The 12,653-nt window shown below is 40.1% G+C and overlaps 1 protein-coding gene across 5 annotated transcripts in view; it reads left to right on the plus strand.

Annotated features, from left to right (window-relative positions):
* The window catches only part of chd9 (chromodomain helicase DNA binding protein 9), a 92,158-nt gene extending 81,346 nt beyond the window's left edge, over window positions 1-10,812 (plus strand). For 3 of the 5 annotated variants that reach the window (XM_016445129.1, XM_016445131.1, XM_016445134.1), the window contains 12 exons: window positions 294-342; window positions 457-709; window positions 1,511-1,716; window positions 1,815-2,678; window positions 3,495-3,655; window positions 3,916-4,146; window positions 5,057-5,234; window positions 5,350-5,489; window positions 5,606-5,827; window positions 5,912-6,049; window positions 6,130-6,234; window positions 7,691-10,812. In XM_016445129.1, coding sequence (XP_016300615.1) covers window positions 294-342; window positions 457-709; window positions 1,511-1,716; window positions 1,815-2,678; window positions 3,495-3,655; window positions 3,916-4,146; window positions 5,057-5,234; window positions 5,350-5,489; window positions 5,606-5,827; window positions 5,912-6,049; window positions 6,130-6,234; window positions 7,691-8,566 — 3,423 coding nt within the window. In that variant the 3' untranslated portion in view covers window positions 8,567-10,812. The remainder of the gene's footprint in view (window positions 1-293; window positions 343-456; window positions 710-1,510; window positions 1,717-1,814; window positions 2,679-3,494; window positions 3,656-3,915; window positions 4,147-5,056; window positions 5,235-5,349; window positions 5,490-5,605; window positions 5,828-5,911; window positions 6,050-6,129; window positions 6,235-7,690) is intronic. The other 2 variants (XM_016445132.1, XM_016445133.1) reach the window with 2 other exon arrangements.
* The last annotated feature ends 1,841 nt before the right edge of the window (window positions 10,813-12,653 follow it).

Genomic DNA, 12,653 nt, shown 5'->3' on the forward strand with positions numbered 1-12,653 from the left:
TATATATATATACATACATAGACTGTTTCTGGAAGTATTATGTTGTGTGTATGGCGACATACACAATAATTCATACTAAAACATACTGTTATAAACTGTTTTTCATTCATAACATTGACAACAGTTATATGAATTTATTTTCATTTATTTTATCCTTTTTATTTCTAAATCTGTGTGCTACCTCGATTCAAATTTAGTTAAAATTCAAGAATTTTAAAGGGCATTCTTTGTGTTTTGTGTGTGTGTTATAGTGTTGAACTATGATTTAACATGTGCTCTTACGTGCATCTTAGGATGATGCTTCCTCCCCAGGAGACCTGGTCATCACTGATACAGGCGGAGGTATTGACAAACTTTAGTGTTATAGTGATTCTCATTCCCTTTTATAAATAAACCCCTAATTTGTTTTGAGTTCATATTAAGACATTGTTAGTTATTAGCAGTGTGTTTGTGCAGAAGGAGGTTCTGTATTAGATGGTGGCGGTGGGACTCTGGGTGCTGGCTCAGGGATGTACTGGCCCTCAACCTCTGCGCTGACGGCCCGACTGCGGCGTCTGATCACCGCATCTCAGCGCTTCACCAAGAGCAGACAGATACTTCAGATCCACCAGACACAGCAGACCATGACCCCTGCCCTCTACCCTCTGCCCCCCATGCTCAGCGACACACTCGGTCCCAAAATTGCTGCTAAAATTGAAAGACAACAGCGGTGAGAGATTTTAGTTAACATCAGCTGTAAAGGCTGGAATACACTACTTTTTGCACAGAGTTTTTTCCCTCTAACATGAAGTGTGGAGGAGTCAACGCTAGTTGCCTGAAGTCTGAGCCAGTCTGCAGATTTTTGGCAGCTGGAGTTGACAGATTTCACAGAAAATCACGTAGCGTATGATGGTTATAGTTTCTCTTTTTTTTTTAGGCTTTAGACTATGATTCCATCCAGTCGGAGGATATCAGACATGTTTGATATTTTTATCCAATTTTAGAATACATTGTTTTCATTTCATGTGTCTCCTAGCAATGAGGTGCATGTTTATGTGTGAGTTTGTTGTGCTTGGAAAAGCTTGAAAGCATGGTAGTGTGTGATCCTTAGTTGTTTAGTTTGATGCCCAGTTTTTCTCTGTAACCATTTATAAAGTCTGCAAGTGTAGGATTCCTAGTGTTTGAAAATCTCTTCAGATTTTAAAAGTCATGTAGTGTATTCCAGCTTTAATTCGACTTAAGAATGCACAAGTATGTTTTTCTGCTGAATAATGCTTGAAAAATCTGTTTAAAATGATGTTTCCCACATGAGATCATGTGACCTATAAAAAGCTGTTTGATTTTTCATAAAATGGGCAGCTTCCCACATGATCAGCTATTTAACAGAGTTAATGAACAGAAATATCGGAAATACATTTCATATTCATGGAAATATCCATGACTTGCATTTAAGGTGAAAAGGAGGCATATCTAAACCTGAAGTTCTTTGTGTGAGCCAGTAACTTTTTATGAATTGATAATTTTTCAATAGGTGGACGCGTAGAGAGGAGGCGGATTTCTATCGAGTGGTTTCAACATTTGGGGTAGTGTTTGATCCAGATTTGGGCCGTTTTGACTGGACCAAGTTCAGAGCCATGGCTCGACTGCACAAGAAAACTGACGAGAGTCTACACAAGTACCTGTGTGCCTTTATTGCCATGTGCAGGAGAGTCTGCCGCCTACTCGCTATAGAGGGAGGTCAGTGCCACAAACATCTAAACATGCACACATACTAAGCTTAGTTTTTAAGCAAGTCTGATGTACTTTTTCATCATCAGTTTTTGTCTACTCCTCAGATATGGTGGATTCCTCTCTTGCTATACAACCTATCACAGAGGAGCGTGCCTCCCGTACCTTATACAGAGTGGAGTTGCTGCGGAAGATAAGAGAACAGGTGTTGCGTCACCCGCAGCTTTATGAGCGTCTCGCACTGTGCCAGCCAGGACCGGATCTTCCAGTGTGGTGGGAAACAGGATCCCATGATCGGGATCTTCTTCTTGGGGCAGCCAAACACGGAGTCAGCCGAACAGATTACCATATCCTCCGTGACCCGGATCTCTGCTTTATGGCGGCACAGAGGAACTACAGCCAGAACAAGGGAACTGCAGCACAAGTCCAAGTCCAGAATCAGACACCTTCACTGGGACAATGTCACATCCCAACCCCCCTCCAGCACATTCAGGCTAAAGAGGCTTCTACTTCACCACTCCCAAACCAAACTGAACTAAAGGAGGAGCCACTGTCAGAGGGAGAGGAAGAGAGTGGAGAGCAAGATCCCAAGATGGAGACACCCTCTATCAGACCACCAACACCTTCAGGAGTGGATGAGAAAGATGACATCCACAAAACGGGAGAGAACGAGAGCCGGATGGTGGCAGCCAGAACAAAACCGCTCACTCCAAACTCAGTAACTCGAAAACAGAAGAAACTGAGTAAGCGGAGCCGCAAAGAGGCCAGGAGGGGGTCGGGAGCAGACTCAGACGGCTCCTCATCCAGCTCTTCGTCGAGTTCTTCATCAAGATCTTCTTCCTCATCCTCGTCTTCGTCACGGTCTGGATCAAGCTCCTCGTCTTCGTCTTCCTCCTGTTCTTCAGGCTCTTCGTCTTCATCATCATCCACATCTTCAGAAGACAGTGACAGTGAGGAGGTACCAAAGAACGGTAAGTAGTTATCTGATTAACTTAAATAGTACGTTGTAGACTTTCTAGAGTAACTGTAGAAAATAACTGTAGATAATAGTGATAAGAAATGTTTCTTGAGCATCAAATCAGAATATTAGAATGATTACTGAAGGATCATGTGACACTGAAGACTGGAGCAATAGCTGCTGAAAATGTAGTTTTACCATCACAGGAATAAATAACAATTTAAAAAAATATTCAAATAGAAAATGGTTATTTTGAATTGTAATGCTGTTTTTACTGTATTTGTAATCCAATAAACGCAACCTTGGTGAGCACTTCTTTCAAAAATATTCAAAATCTTACCAATCCCAAACTTTTGAACGATAGTGTATGGTGAATAGTGTATAAGGTTTTTTTTAACGAGTGCATGTGTGTGCCAGTGCAAAAGTGATTTTAAGCGGTTTTCTTTGGGTAGAATGCAGTCCCAGTAACAACATTCAGGTGTCCATTCAGTTCACTCACTAATAATGCATTAATCAGTTCTGAGAGTCACGAGTTTTAAAGCATGCCCAGAGACTATTTTAAGAGAGAGAAATGCTTCATTCAATATGTATATCTTCAGTGTGGGTTAAAATGGGAAAGACTTGTGTAGTGCATACTGCAGTGTACATCATATATACTGGACACTGCCTGCTATGTCAGGTTGAGCGTTGAGTACATTTTCACAAATGTAGTAGGTTGTCTGGATATTCTGTACATACAAAAAATTGCAGAGTTTTGAAGTTTGAGTTTTGCTTGTTTAAAGTGTGCTTGATCAGTATGGCATTGATGGGTCTGTCTGTATTCCGGTAGCGTCAACAGTGCCTGGTGTTAAAGGCTTTGACGAAGACAGCGTTGCCTCACTCAACACTACACAAGATGACATGCAGGACAGTCATGTGACCAACGGTATCTCTAACCCTCCCCACCCTTTCCAGGGAGGTTATATGCTTGCTGCCTCCTACTGGCCAAAGGTGAGCAGTCCAGGCCAACATCTTGTGCCAATTCCTCTTTTCTGGTCTTGCTCTGTCAATGTTTTATCTTAGTTGTATCTAGTTGTGGCTCTGTCGCTGTAAGAACGGTATCATTTCATTTATTAAAAAGTTATAAACATACAGAAACAATATTCTGCTTTGGAACATGGTTATTCTCTACCCCACCACAATCATGTACCACCTTAAAGTACAGTACTTAGTTGTAATGTCCTTACATTACTTTTCTCCACACATTGCAGGACCGTGTAATGATAAACCGTTTGGACAGTATATGTCAGGCAGTGTTGAAAGGGAAATGGCCAGGGGTTCGTCGTGCATACGAAGGCAATGCAGTGACTTCTTTCTACACCACCAAACTCCTGGACAACACATCCACGCTCACAGAAGACCCTTCAGCCTCCCCTCAGGGTTCAAAGGTGAAGAAGCATGTTGCAGACAGAGAAAAGGAGTTCTCAGTCAAAATCAATGACGTATGTTATTTTACGTTCTCCCCCACAAATGCCGATCTGCAGTGTCATTGTAGTACTTGGCATGTTTTGTTTGTTTTTATTGTTTGGTCTTCCCCCTTTTCCTCCAGTATTTGTTTGTTTGTTACTTTCTTTCTTTCTTCCTTTCATTTGATTCTGCAGCTTTAGTTTCATTTTTAGTTTACATTCTCAGAGTTTTTGCTTTCTATATCTGTCTGGAGACCAACGGTATATTCCTGTGACTGTTGCTGGGATCGAATCAAATCTGCTACACTGAAGTTGCAACATTAACCCATGTCTTAGCCTCTGTGCTCTGTCCTTGCTTTAAAGGTGAAGTGTGTAATAATAATTTTATCATATTCATTGTATTATTATACTTTATTATTTTTATTATATTAATTAGTACTTTGTTTCAAAAAATATGTTTTACTATATTGTTTTACTATTTTTTTATTAAATAAATTCAGGGCTGGTGAGCATAAGAGACTTGTATACATTTCTGTTTTTAATGAACAGATAGTTCTGGCTGAAATATTTCTTATTAGCTGTGATAATGTTGCTAATATCAGACTGGTCAGGATGCTCAAACAGACAGCAATGTTTTGATAAAACCAACTTGTGAGAATCAACCTATGAATGGTTTACTTAATTTATTTGATTGTATTTTTTGGAAATTAAACTGAGAATAGAAAAAGTATTTGTGCACCTAAAAGATTACACACATTACCTTTAAGCCCTTTGACTTTACTGTGTTCCTGTGTTACCTCAACCCACTAGAGACTATTTGTATAAAACTGCCTCTCTGTGTAAAACCTGTTGTCATTTAAGAACCTCATATGGGTGTTTTTATCTGTAAAACCTGCCCTGTTAGCAATGTGTCCTTAACCTCTGACCTTTGGCCTTTGACCTGCAGCAGGAGGGCAGCCTTAAACTGACCTTCCAGAAGCAAGGTTTGCCTCTGAAGCGCCCCCTGGAGGGCGAGGAGGGACCTCTTGCCCAGCAGCAGTATTTAGCCCGGCTACACGAATTACAGAACGCGTCTGAGACCAGCCTAGCAGATTACACCAAAACACAGAACAGCTATCCACAAGGTAATGTACAACCATACTTAACCAAATACCTGCTTTACCCACTAACCACACCACACTGTATACAACGTGCAGTGCTGGATGACACTAAAAGTGCATGTTCTTTGTGTTACTGCAGTACTGCCAGAGCAAATGCAACTGAATGGAGTTATAGATGGACAGCCCGTAATGAAGAAGAAGAGAGGACGACGGAAGAATGTGGAGGGGATGGACCTGCTGTTCATGAACAGAAACAGGCCTCCTGTGATGCCAGAGCAGGTTTGACTCACTTATGACCTTTTTTTTTTTTTTTTACTTTTTCATTTTATATTTAGAAATCTAGAAAGTGGCACACTTCAGTATCAATAAGGCAAACGCATGACCTACATTTGCAGGCTCCTGCTGGCTGGAGTGGCAGTGTTGCCAGTACATCCGCTGCCCCTGGACTGAGCACACCTCAGGGGCTCAGCACCCTTGATACAGATAGTCGCGTTCCCGTCATTAGCCTCAAAGATGGGACGCGACTAGCTGGAGAAGATGCTCCAAAACGGAAAGATCTTGATCAGTGGCTAAAAGAACACCCAGGCTTCGTGGCAGATGTTGGAGCTTTTATTCCTGTAAATACCATTAAAAAAAAAAACAAGTTATCCTTTCAGATGGCTGTTTGTAAAAATAAGTTTCTGATCATAACTTTTTTGCAGAGTGCAAACAAGCCACAGTTTCAAGATGGCAGACCAAAACAGAAGAGACATCGCTGCAGAAACCCCAACAAAATTGACATCAACAGCCTGACTGGAGAAGAGCGAGTACAGATCATCAACAGGCGAAATGCTCGCAAGGTAAGTATGTGATGGCTATAGATTTTGTGGACAGATTTTTTTGGTGTTTGTAATTCTTGTTTTATATTTCTTTGTTCCAGATTGGTGGTGCATTTGCTCCTCCTCTGAAAGATTTAAGCCGGTTCCTGCAGGAGAATCCAGAGTATGGGGTCCCACCAGAGTGGGCTGACGTTGTTAAACAGTCTGTGAGTAAAAAGAGAAACATTTTCCATTCCAAATACAGCGCAATAACAGAAATTAGAAGTGTCACAATATACTGGTATGACAATAACCATAGTATTTAAAAAAATAAATAATATTGTGTTAGTACTACACATATGATAATATTGTAAATAATCCAGCACCGGGTAATGCTGGCTACCACCTGTCAGAAAGAAGACAACTACACAGTGTGTGGCTACTGTTGACACACTAAATCACGTTGAAGGAGACATTCTACCCACAACCATAAAGTAAGCTTGTCAGTGTGGGAGTTTTTTGGATTTCATAAAAAATTTGTGGTGTTAGTCACCCCAGTCTGCAGGAAGTGCCGATCAACACTAAGTTTTTTTTGTACAGTTATGGTTACAACCTCTCTGTCCACCTTCATACACTCATATTTTGAGTTTTTCAGTGGCCAAAAAAATGAGAAAACGCTAAATGAATTTGGCTGATAGCAATATATATATATTAGTGCTGTCAAACGATTAATTGCGATTAATCGCATCCAAAATAAAATATTTTGTTTACATAATATATGTGTGTATACTGTGTATTAGTGTTGTCACGGTACCAAAATTTCAGTATTCGGTACCGATACCAGTGAAAATCCACGGTTCTCGGTACCAATTTTGGTACCAAAGCAAAACACAAAAACATGCTAATTGAACAACATTTTTATTAATAACGTTAAACAAAAATTTAATGTACAAAACCAATGCCATTCTTTATACTTATTTAAAATTGTTTCAAGTTTTCCACAAGTAATAAAAGTATGAAAAAAGTAAACAAGTTTCACCCAAAAGTTTAGTCATAGTTCTGCTGCCGCTGAAAAACATCTGTAAACTTGTCTGTTTTAGGGTTTGCTGGTGTGTTTCAGGATCTTCCTCAGGCTGCAGCTGTAAAAGGAAAAAATAGATGGAAACTGTAGTATTAAAAACACTTTACAATAAGATTTTATTTGTTAGATAACATGACCTAACAATAAACAATAGTTATATGGCAATTATTCTTCTTAGGGTTAATTTCAAAGTTCAATCTGTTAAAATTATTTAATGCACAATGAACAAACATGAATGATCAAGTGTTTGTATTAAATTTTTTTAGTACCGACTTGGTACCGAAATACCGGGTCTTTTGACAACACTACTGTGTATATTTATTATGTATATTTAAATGCAAACACATGCATGTATATATTTAAGAATAAATATGTTATGTTTATATATTAAATATATTTATATAAAATATAAAATATAAGAAAATTAATATATAAGTTGTTTACAATTTGGCCACAATAATTGTGTAATGACAATGATGACAGCCCTAAAATATGATTATAATTTTACAAAAACCTTAAGGAAACCATTAAACTCCATATATTAACTAAAACTTTATGGATTTTTTTTCCTACTTACATAACAGATGAATTTGTGTTTCCAGGGTTACCTTCCTGAAAGTATGTTTGACCGCATCCTGACCGGCCCCATCATTCCTGAAGAAGTGAGCCGACGAGGTCGACGTCCCAAAAATGCTTTGGCTAAAGCAGCCACTGTGGCCAGTGCCAACTCCGCCCTGGGGCTCAACCCACTCCTAACAAACGGCCTCCTCGCCGGGCTGGACCTGCCTAGTCTTCAAGCTCTTCAGCACAACCTCCAGAGCCTCCAGTCTCTCCAACTCACCACTGGCCTCATGGGACTGCCTCACGACCCCACCAACATGGCCGCCATGTTTCCGATGATGCTGTCTGGAATGACCGGGCTGCCGAACCTCCTCGGAATGAGTGGTATCCTTGGAAAACAGGAAGCGGCAGGTGTGGCTTTGATGAGTGACAAGGACGGGAAAAAGAAGAGCGGTGGAGAGTCCGCCACACCCAAAGGGCCGGCTGAGACTTTGAGTCCGAATGGCAAAGCGGAAAGGACAGAGGGTCAAAGCTCCAAAGCCACCACATCGACGGCCGCCAACTCAAATCAAACAAGTGCTTCTGCTTCAGGCCACCCACTGGCCCTCAACCCCCTTCTCCTCTCTAGTATGTTCTACCCAGGGATGCTTCTTACTCCAGGCCTTAACCTGCCTGTGGCCAATCAGCCGCAAGCTGCAAACACTCAGCCAACCCCACCGCTGCAAACTGCTGCCTCTGAAGCCATGGCCCAGCTGCCCGGCCACTCAGAGGGCAGAGACAGCGATGATGGGGAGGAGCCAGACGAAAAGAAGGATGCCAGTGGTCCAGAGGGCTCGGCCAAGGCGGAGTCATCCTCCTCCGGGTCCGACAGCTCCTCCTCGTCATCCGAGGATTCCGATTCCAGCGACGAAGACTGAGTCTTTATACATGTATAAATAAATATTATATATTTATATACATCTCTTAGAAATGTATACATATAAACACATATAGGAGTTATCTTGCATTTACTACATGTTTTTGTTTCCATGTAAATATAATAAATAATGTGTTGTGTAATGAAGATGAAAAAAAAAACAAACAGAAAACGGAGATCCTAGAGAAACAGAAATGAGATTTCAGTGTTTGTTTAGGTACAATGTCGTTTCGAAGAGACGTTTTGCATGTGAAAAAAAAAAAACAACTTTGTGAAATTGTATTACACCATGATGTAAAATTGCAAAAAAACTAAAAGGCATTATCGTTATAGCTACGTCAGGATTTAATTTTATTAAAGAAATGAGGATGCTGTTGCTCATTGCAGAGCTGTATAATTAATATATTTTGTTTTGGGAGAAAGAACACATCGACTGTTTGGGTTTAATTTGTAAATACTTGAGCAGGATCCTGAACACATAGACTTCACAGAGCATACCTACAGATCCACAGCAATAACACACAGGCAGCTTATGAATGTCACTGAAGCTGTAGAGACCCTGCGTTCGTTCGTTCTTTCATTGATTCATTTATCCATCACACAAGTTCTTTTTCATTCACTTCTCTTGGGATTTGTGCATCTGTTTACTGTCCCAGACACACTGCATCCTGCCCAAGGTCTGTTCTTTCTTTACTGTTTCTATTATTTTATTCCTTTCTTTCCTTTCCATTTCTTTCTTTTAAAATCTCTTCATACAGCTATTTTACCCAAAGATTTGAGTTTTGTACATGGGTGCAGGCGATCCATCTTGCTGTACAGTGACGTTTACAGTGATCCAGACGTTCTTTTAGGAACACATTCCTTACAATGCCTGAAATCAGTGTGCGTGCATATGTTTCCGGCAAACATAACTGTGGGTTCTTTTTCAGACCACTTCTTTCACATCCATATATTCATGTTTCCTTTAGCGTTCAGACAGCGCTGTGTGTGTGAGTGATGTTCTGTGCATATGAACACTGTTGCCTCAATTTGCATGAAAATCTATGTGTCCAAGGTCCTGTTGGCCTCACGTATAAACCCCCTTGTGACAAACAGCAGTGCGTATAGCCTCTCTTTTCCACAGACTGCTACAGTATTGTCATATTAGTTGGTAAAATTGAGAGGAATTCAAGCATTTGCAGTAGCATTTCAGTTACTTGATCAGTGCGCATGAAGTCCTCAGAATTGATAGTAGTGTTGTTAAATGTTATAAAGGTCAAAAATCACACGTTCCTTTAGTCTGACAAAATACATCTGTAATTTTGCAGATCCACGTAGTCGCCTCGCTGCTGTTAGGTGTAAATGACTGATCTAGAAGTGTCCTTATGCCATACTTCAGTGTCTGTCCCTCATAATACGTCACAATCCAGCACCTTGGCCAACACGATGAACCTCATTGGCGTTTTGAATCAGGACGTGTATGTGATTTGATTTCTGTTACATGTGCTGATGTGCTTGTTCTAGACTGTTAGGCTCATTTGATTCATGCGAGTCTCTGCTGCGTCACGTTAGTTCATATTCAGGTTCGGCTACTGAAGTTTTCCATTTGTGATGCAAATTTCTTCGGGATGCACTGCACAATGCAACTCTCTTTGCCTGTCTCACTAGTGAACAAAATTAATGGTCTTTCCAAGCATGTTTGATTTCATTCATGTTTTCACACAGATGCCCTCTTTCTTATCTCTCGGAGTGTAATTTTGCCTCATTAGATGTTCTGAATGCCGTCTCCTCTCCACTGTGGCATCAGATCTCCCTCTTTCCAGTTAGTTCGTGCTGAGCCACGCACTTTGAAACTGTGTACAGGTATTGCTGCTTTCCACTTCTTCCCAAAACCGCACATGAAACTTATATAGATCCTCTTTTTTTGACAGCGTTAGCATCTCATTTAACTGAATGATGTTCTGAGAAGAATTGCAGGTTTGACTAAGAATCGGACATCTATGTCGATTTTCTTTCTTTTTTTATCATATGTACATTAATTCAATATTTTGGTTGTATTTCATGTTGCATTATGAACCGCTGGACTACTGACCAGAATCAGGGCAAGATTTGCCGTTGTGGCACAAAGACAATGACAACCATCATGCAACAGCAAATTAAATAGAAATACACTACTGCAAATAAACCTTTGTTTTCAATTATGTGAATGATTGAATTGACAGACTCATTTGTTTTCATGGCTTATTTTGTTTCATATTTTCAATATTTTGGAAGTAAAGCCCCTCCCCTCCCCTTTTTTTTTTTGTTGCTAAAATGTGTTTTTGGACAGCTGCAATACTTGCAAGTTGTGGCCTGTGTAGTCAATTAATGCTTCTTGTAGTGCAGGATACATGTCTTAAAAAGTTTGTAATTTATTGAATTACTTTCTATGAAGTTCTATAGAAGAAATTGAGGTTTAATTATTTTTATTAAACATATTCTGACTCTACAGAAAAATCTTGTCTCATGTGAAATTTGTCAAATGTATTTGTTTGTTTTGAGCTGAAGCACCAGTTATTAAAATCTAAAACTGTCTAAAATAAAAAAAAATCTAAAAATGTTTTTATTAATCTGTGATGATAAACTGAGCTTGTTTGATTGCGGTTGTAATTTCAAAGGACATCAGCTACCAATGGTATTGACATGGACAACACAGTGAACAAATGCCCAATAAGTGAATCACATTAAAACACTTGTCAGGAACAACAGCACAGATGACTTGTGACTTGTTATTGTGACCTCATCAAGCAAAATAATACACATTGTTACAGGGCTTGGACAAAGTAATGTTAACCATTATTATAGGGGTTAATGTAAATTTTGTAGGCTACAATTTTGACTGTGTACACAAAGCTTGGCTAGACTTCATGAAGAAAAATAGTGGGTGAAAACATGAGAGTGAATGATAGGGACATTAAACACTAAGAAGGACTGTGTCCAAACAACACAGAACTACTGCAGCAAAAGTGACAGCAAACCTCAATATTCACCTGGAAGATCCTGCTTCCAGAAAAACTTCACAAAGCCAACATTCATGAAAGTGCTGCAACTGATGAAATTTGAATCACAGAAACCAGTGCTACAAAGTGAAAAAGATGGTGTCATGATCATAAAACCTGGACAAAACTATAAACTATAGGCTATAACTAGAGAAGACTGTGATGTGGGTTGTGAGAGTTGAGCATGGTGATGTAACCCGGGTCTCAGGTTAGTGTAACTGATAACTAATTTAAGTAGTAAGGAATTAAAGCTGGGCTAATATCAGAACCTCTAGGTACGACTACGGAGCCTGAAATAGTAAAAGGTCAGCAAAGAACAGACAACACAAAACAGGTAAATTTGAAAAATGTATTATACAAAATGAATGGCAGTTATTTACATTCCCTGCCTACCTAAGCCGGCTTCCTGAGTGCAGGTGTGTTTTTTTTTTTTTAATAGTAAATTCCCTGGGGTGTACGCGCCACCCACAGGCATAGTAGAGAGTTGCACTCCAGTAACCTTGTGCGGGTTACAGTGACATTTGGCTACTTCCATGTTTCCGAAACTTGGTACAAAGAAAATGAATTAGTGAACAACACGAGTGGTCCTGATAGCACAGTGGTTTCTCTCCCTCAGGATGTTTGTAATCTGGAGAGAGATCTGCCAGTCCCATCAGAAGACAAACAGCCCTGCCTGATGTTACACACCTGTAATACACACCGGTGGGAAGTTGTGGCCTAATGGTTAGAGAGTCGGACTCGTAACCCAAAGGTTGCGGGTTCGAGTCTCGTACTGGCAGGAATTGTAGGTGGGGGGAGTGAATGTACAGCGCTCTCTCCCACCTTCAATATCATGACTGAGATGCCCTTGAGCAAGGCACCGAACCCCCAACTGCTCCCCGGGTGCTGGCTGCCCAGCTGCGAATGCTCCGCATACCCAGGCCATTTGAGAGAATAAATTCAGGGGATAATTCATATAAACATGATTATAATAATGTAACTTAAAGAGTTAGGAATAAGTACGTAAAATTATTTTTTTGCCAAACGGCAGTAATTTTCTGTAAATCTACGTCAGTTATGGTTGCTTCCAGC

Source organism: Sinocyclocheilus anshuiensis, unplaced genomic scaffold (genome assembly GCF_001515605.1).
Source record: "Sinocyclocheilus anshuiensis isolate Anshui unplaced genomic scaffold, SAMN03320099.WGS_v1.1 scaffold944, whole genome shotgun sequence".
Taxonomy (NCBI): domain Eukaryota; kingdom Metazoa; phylum Chordata; class Actinopteri; order Cypriniformes; family Cyprinidae; genus Sinocyclocheilus; species Sinocyclocheilus anshuiensis.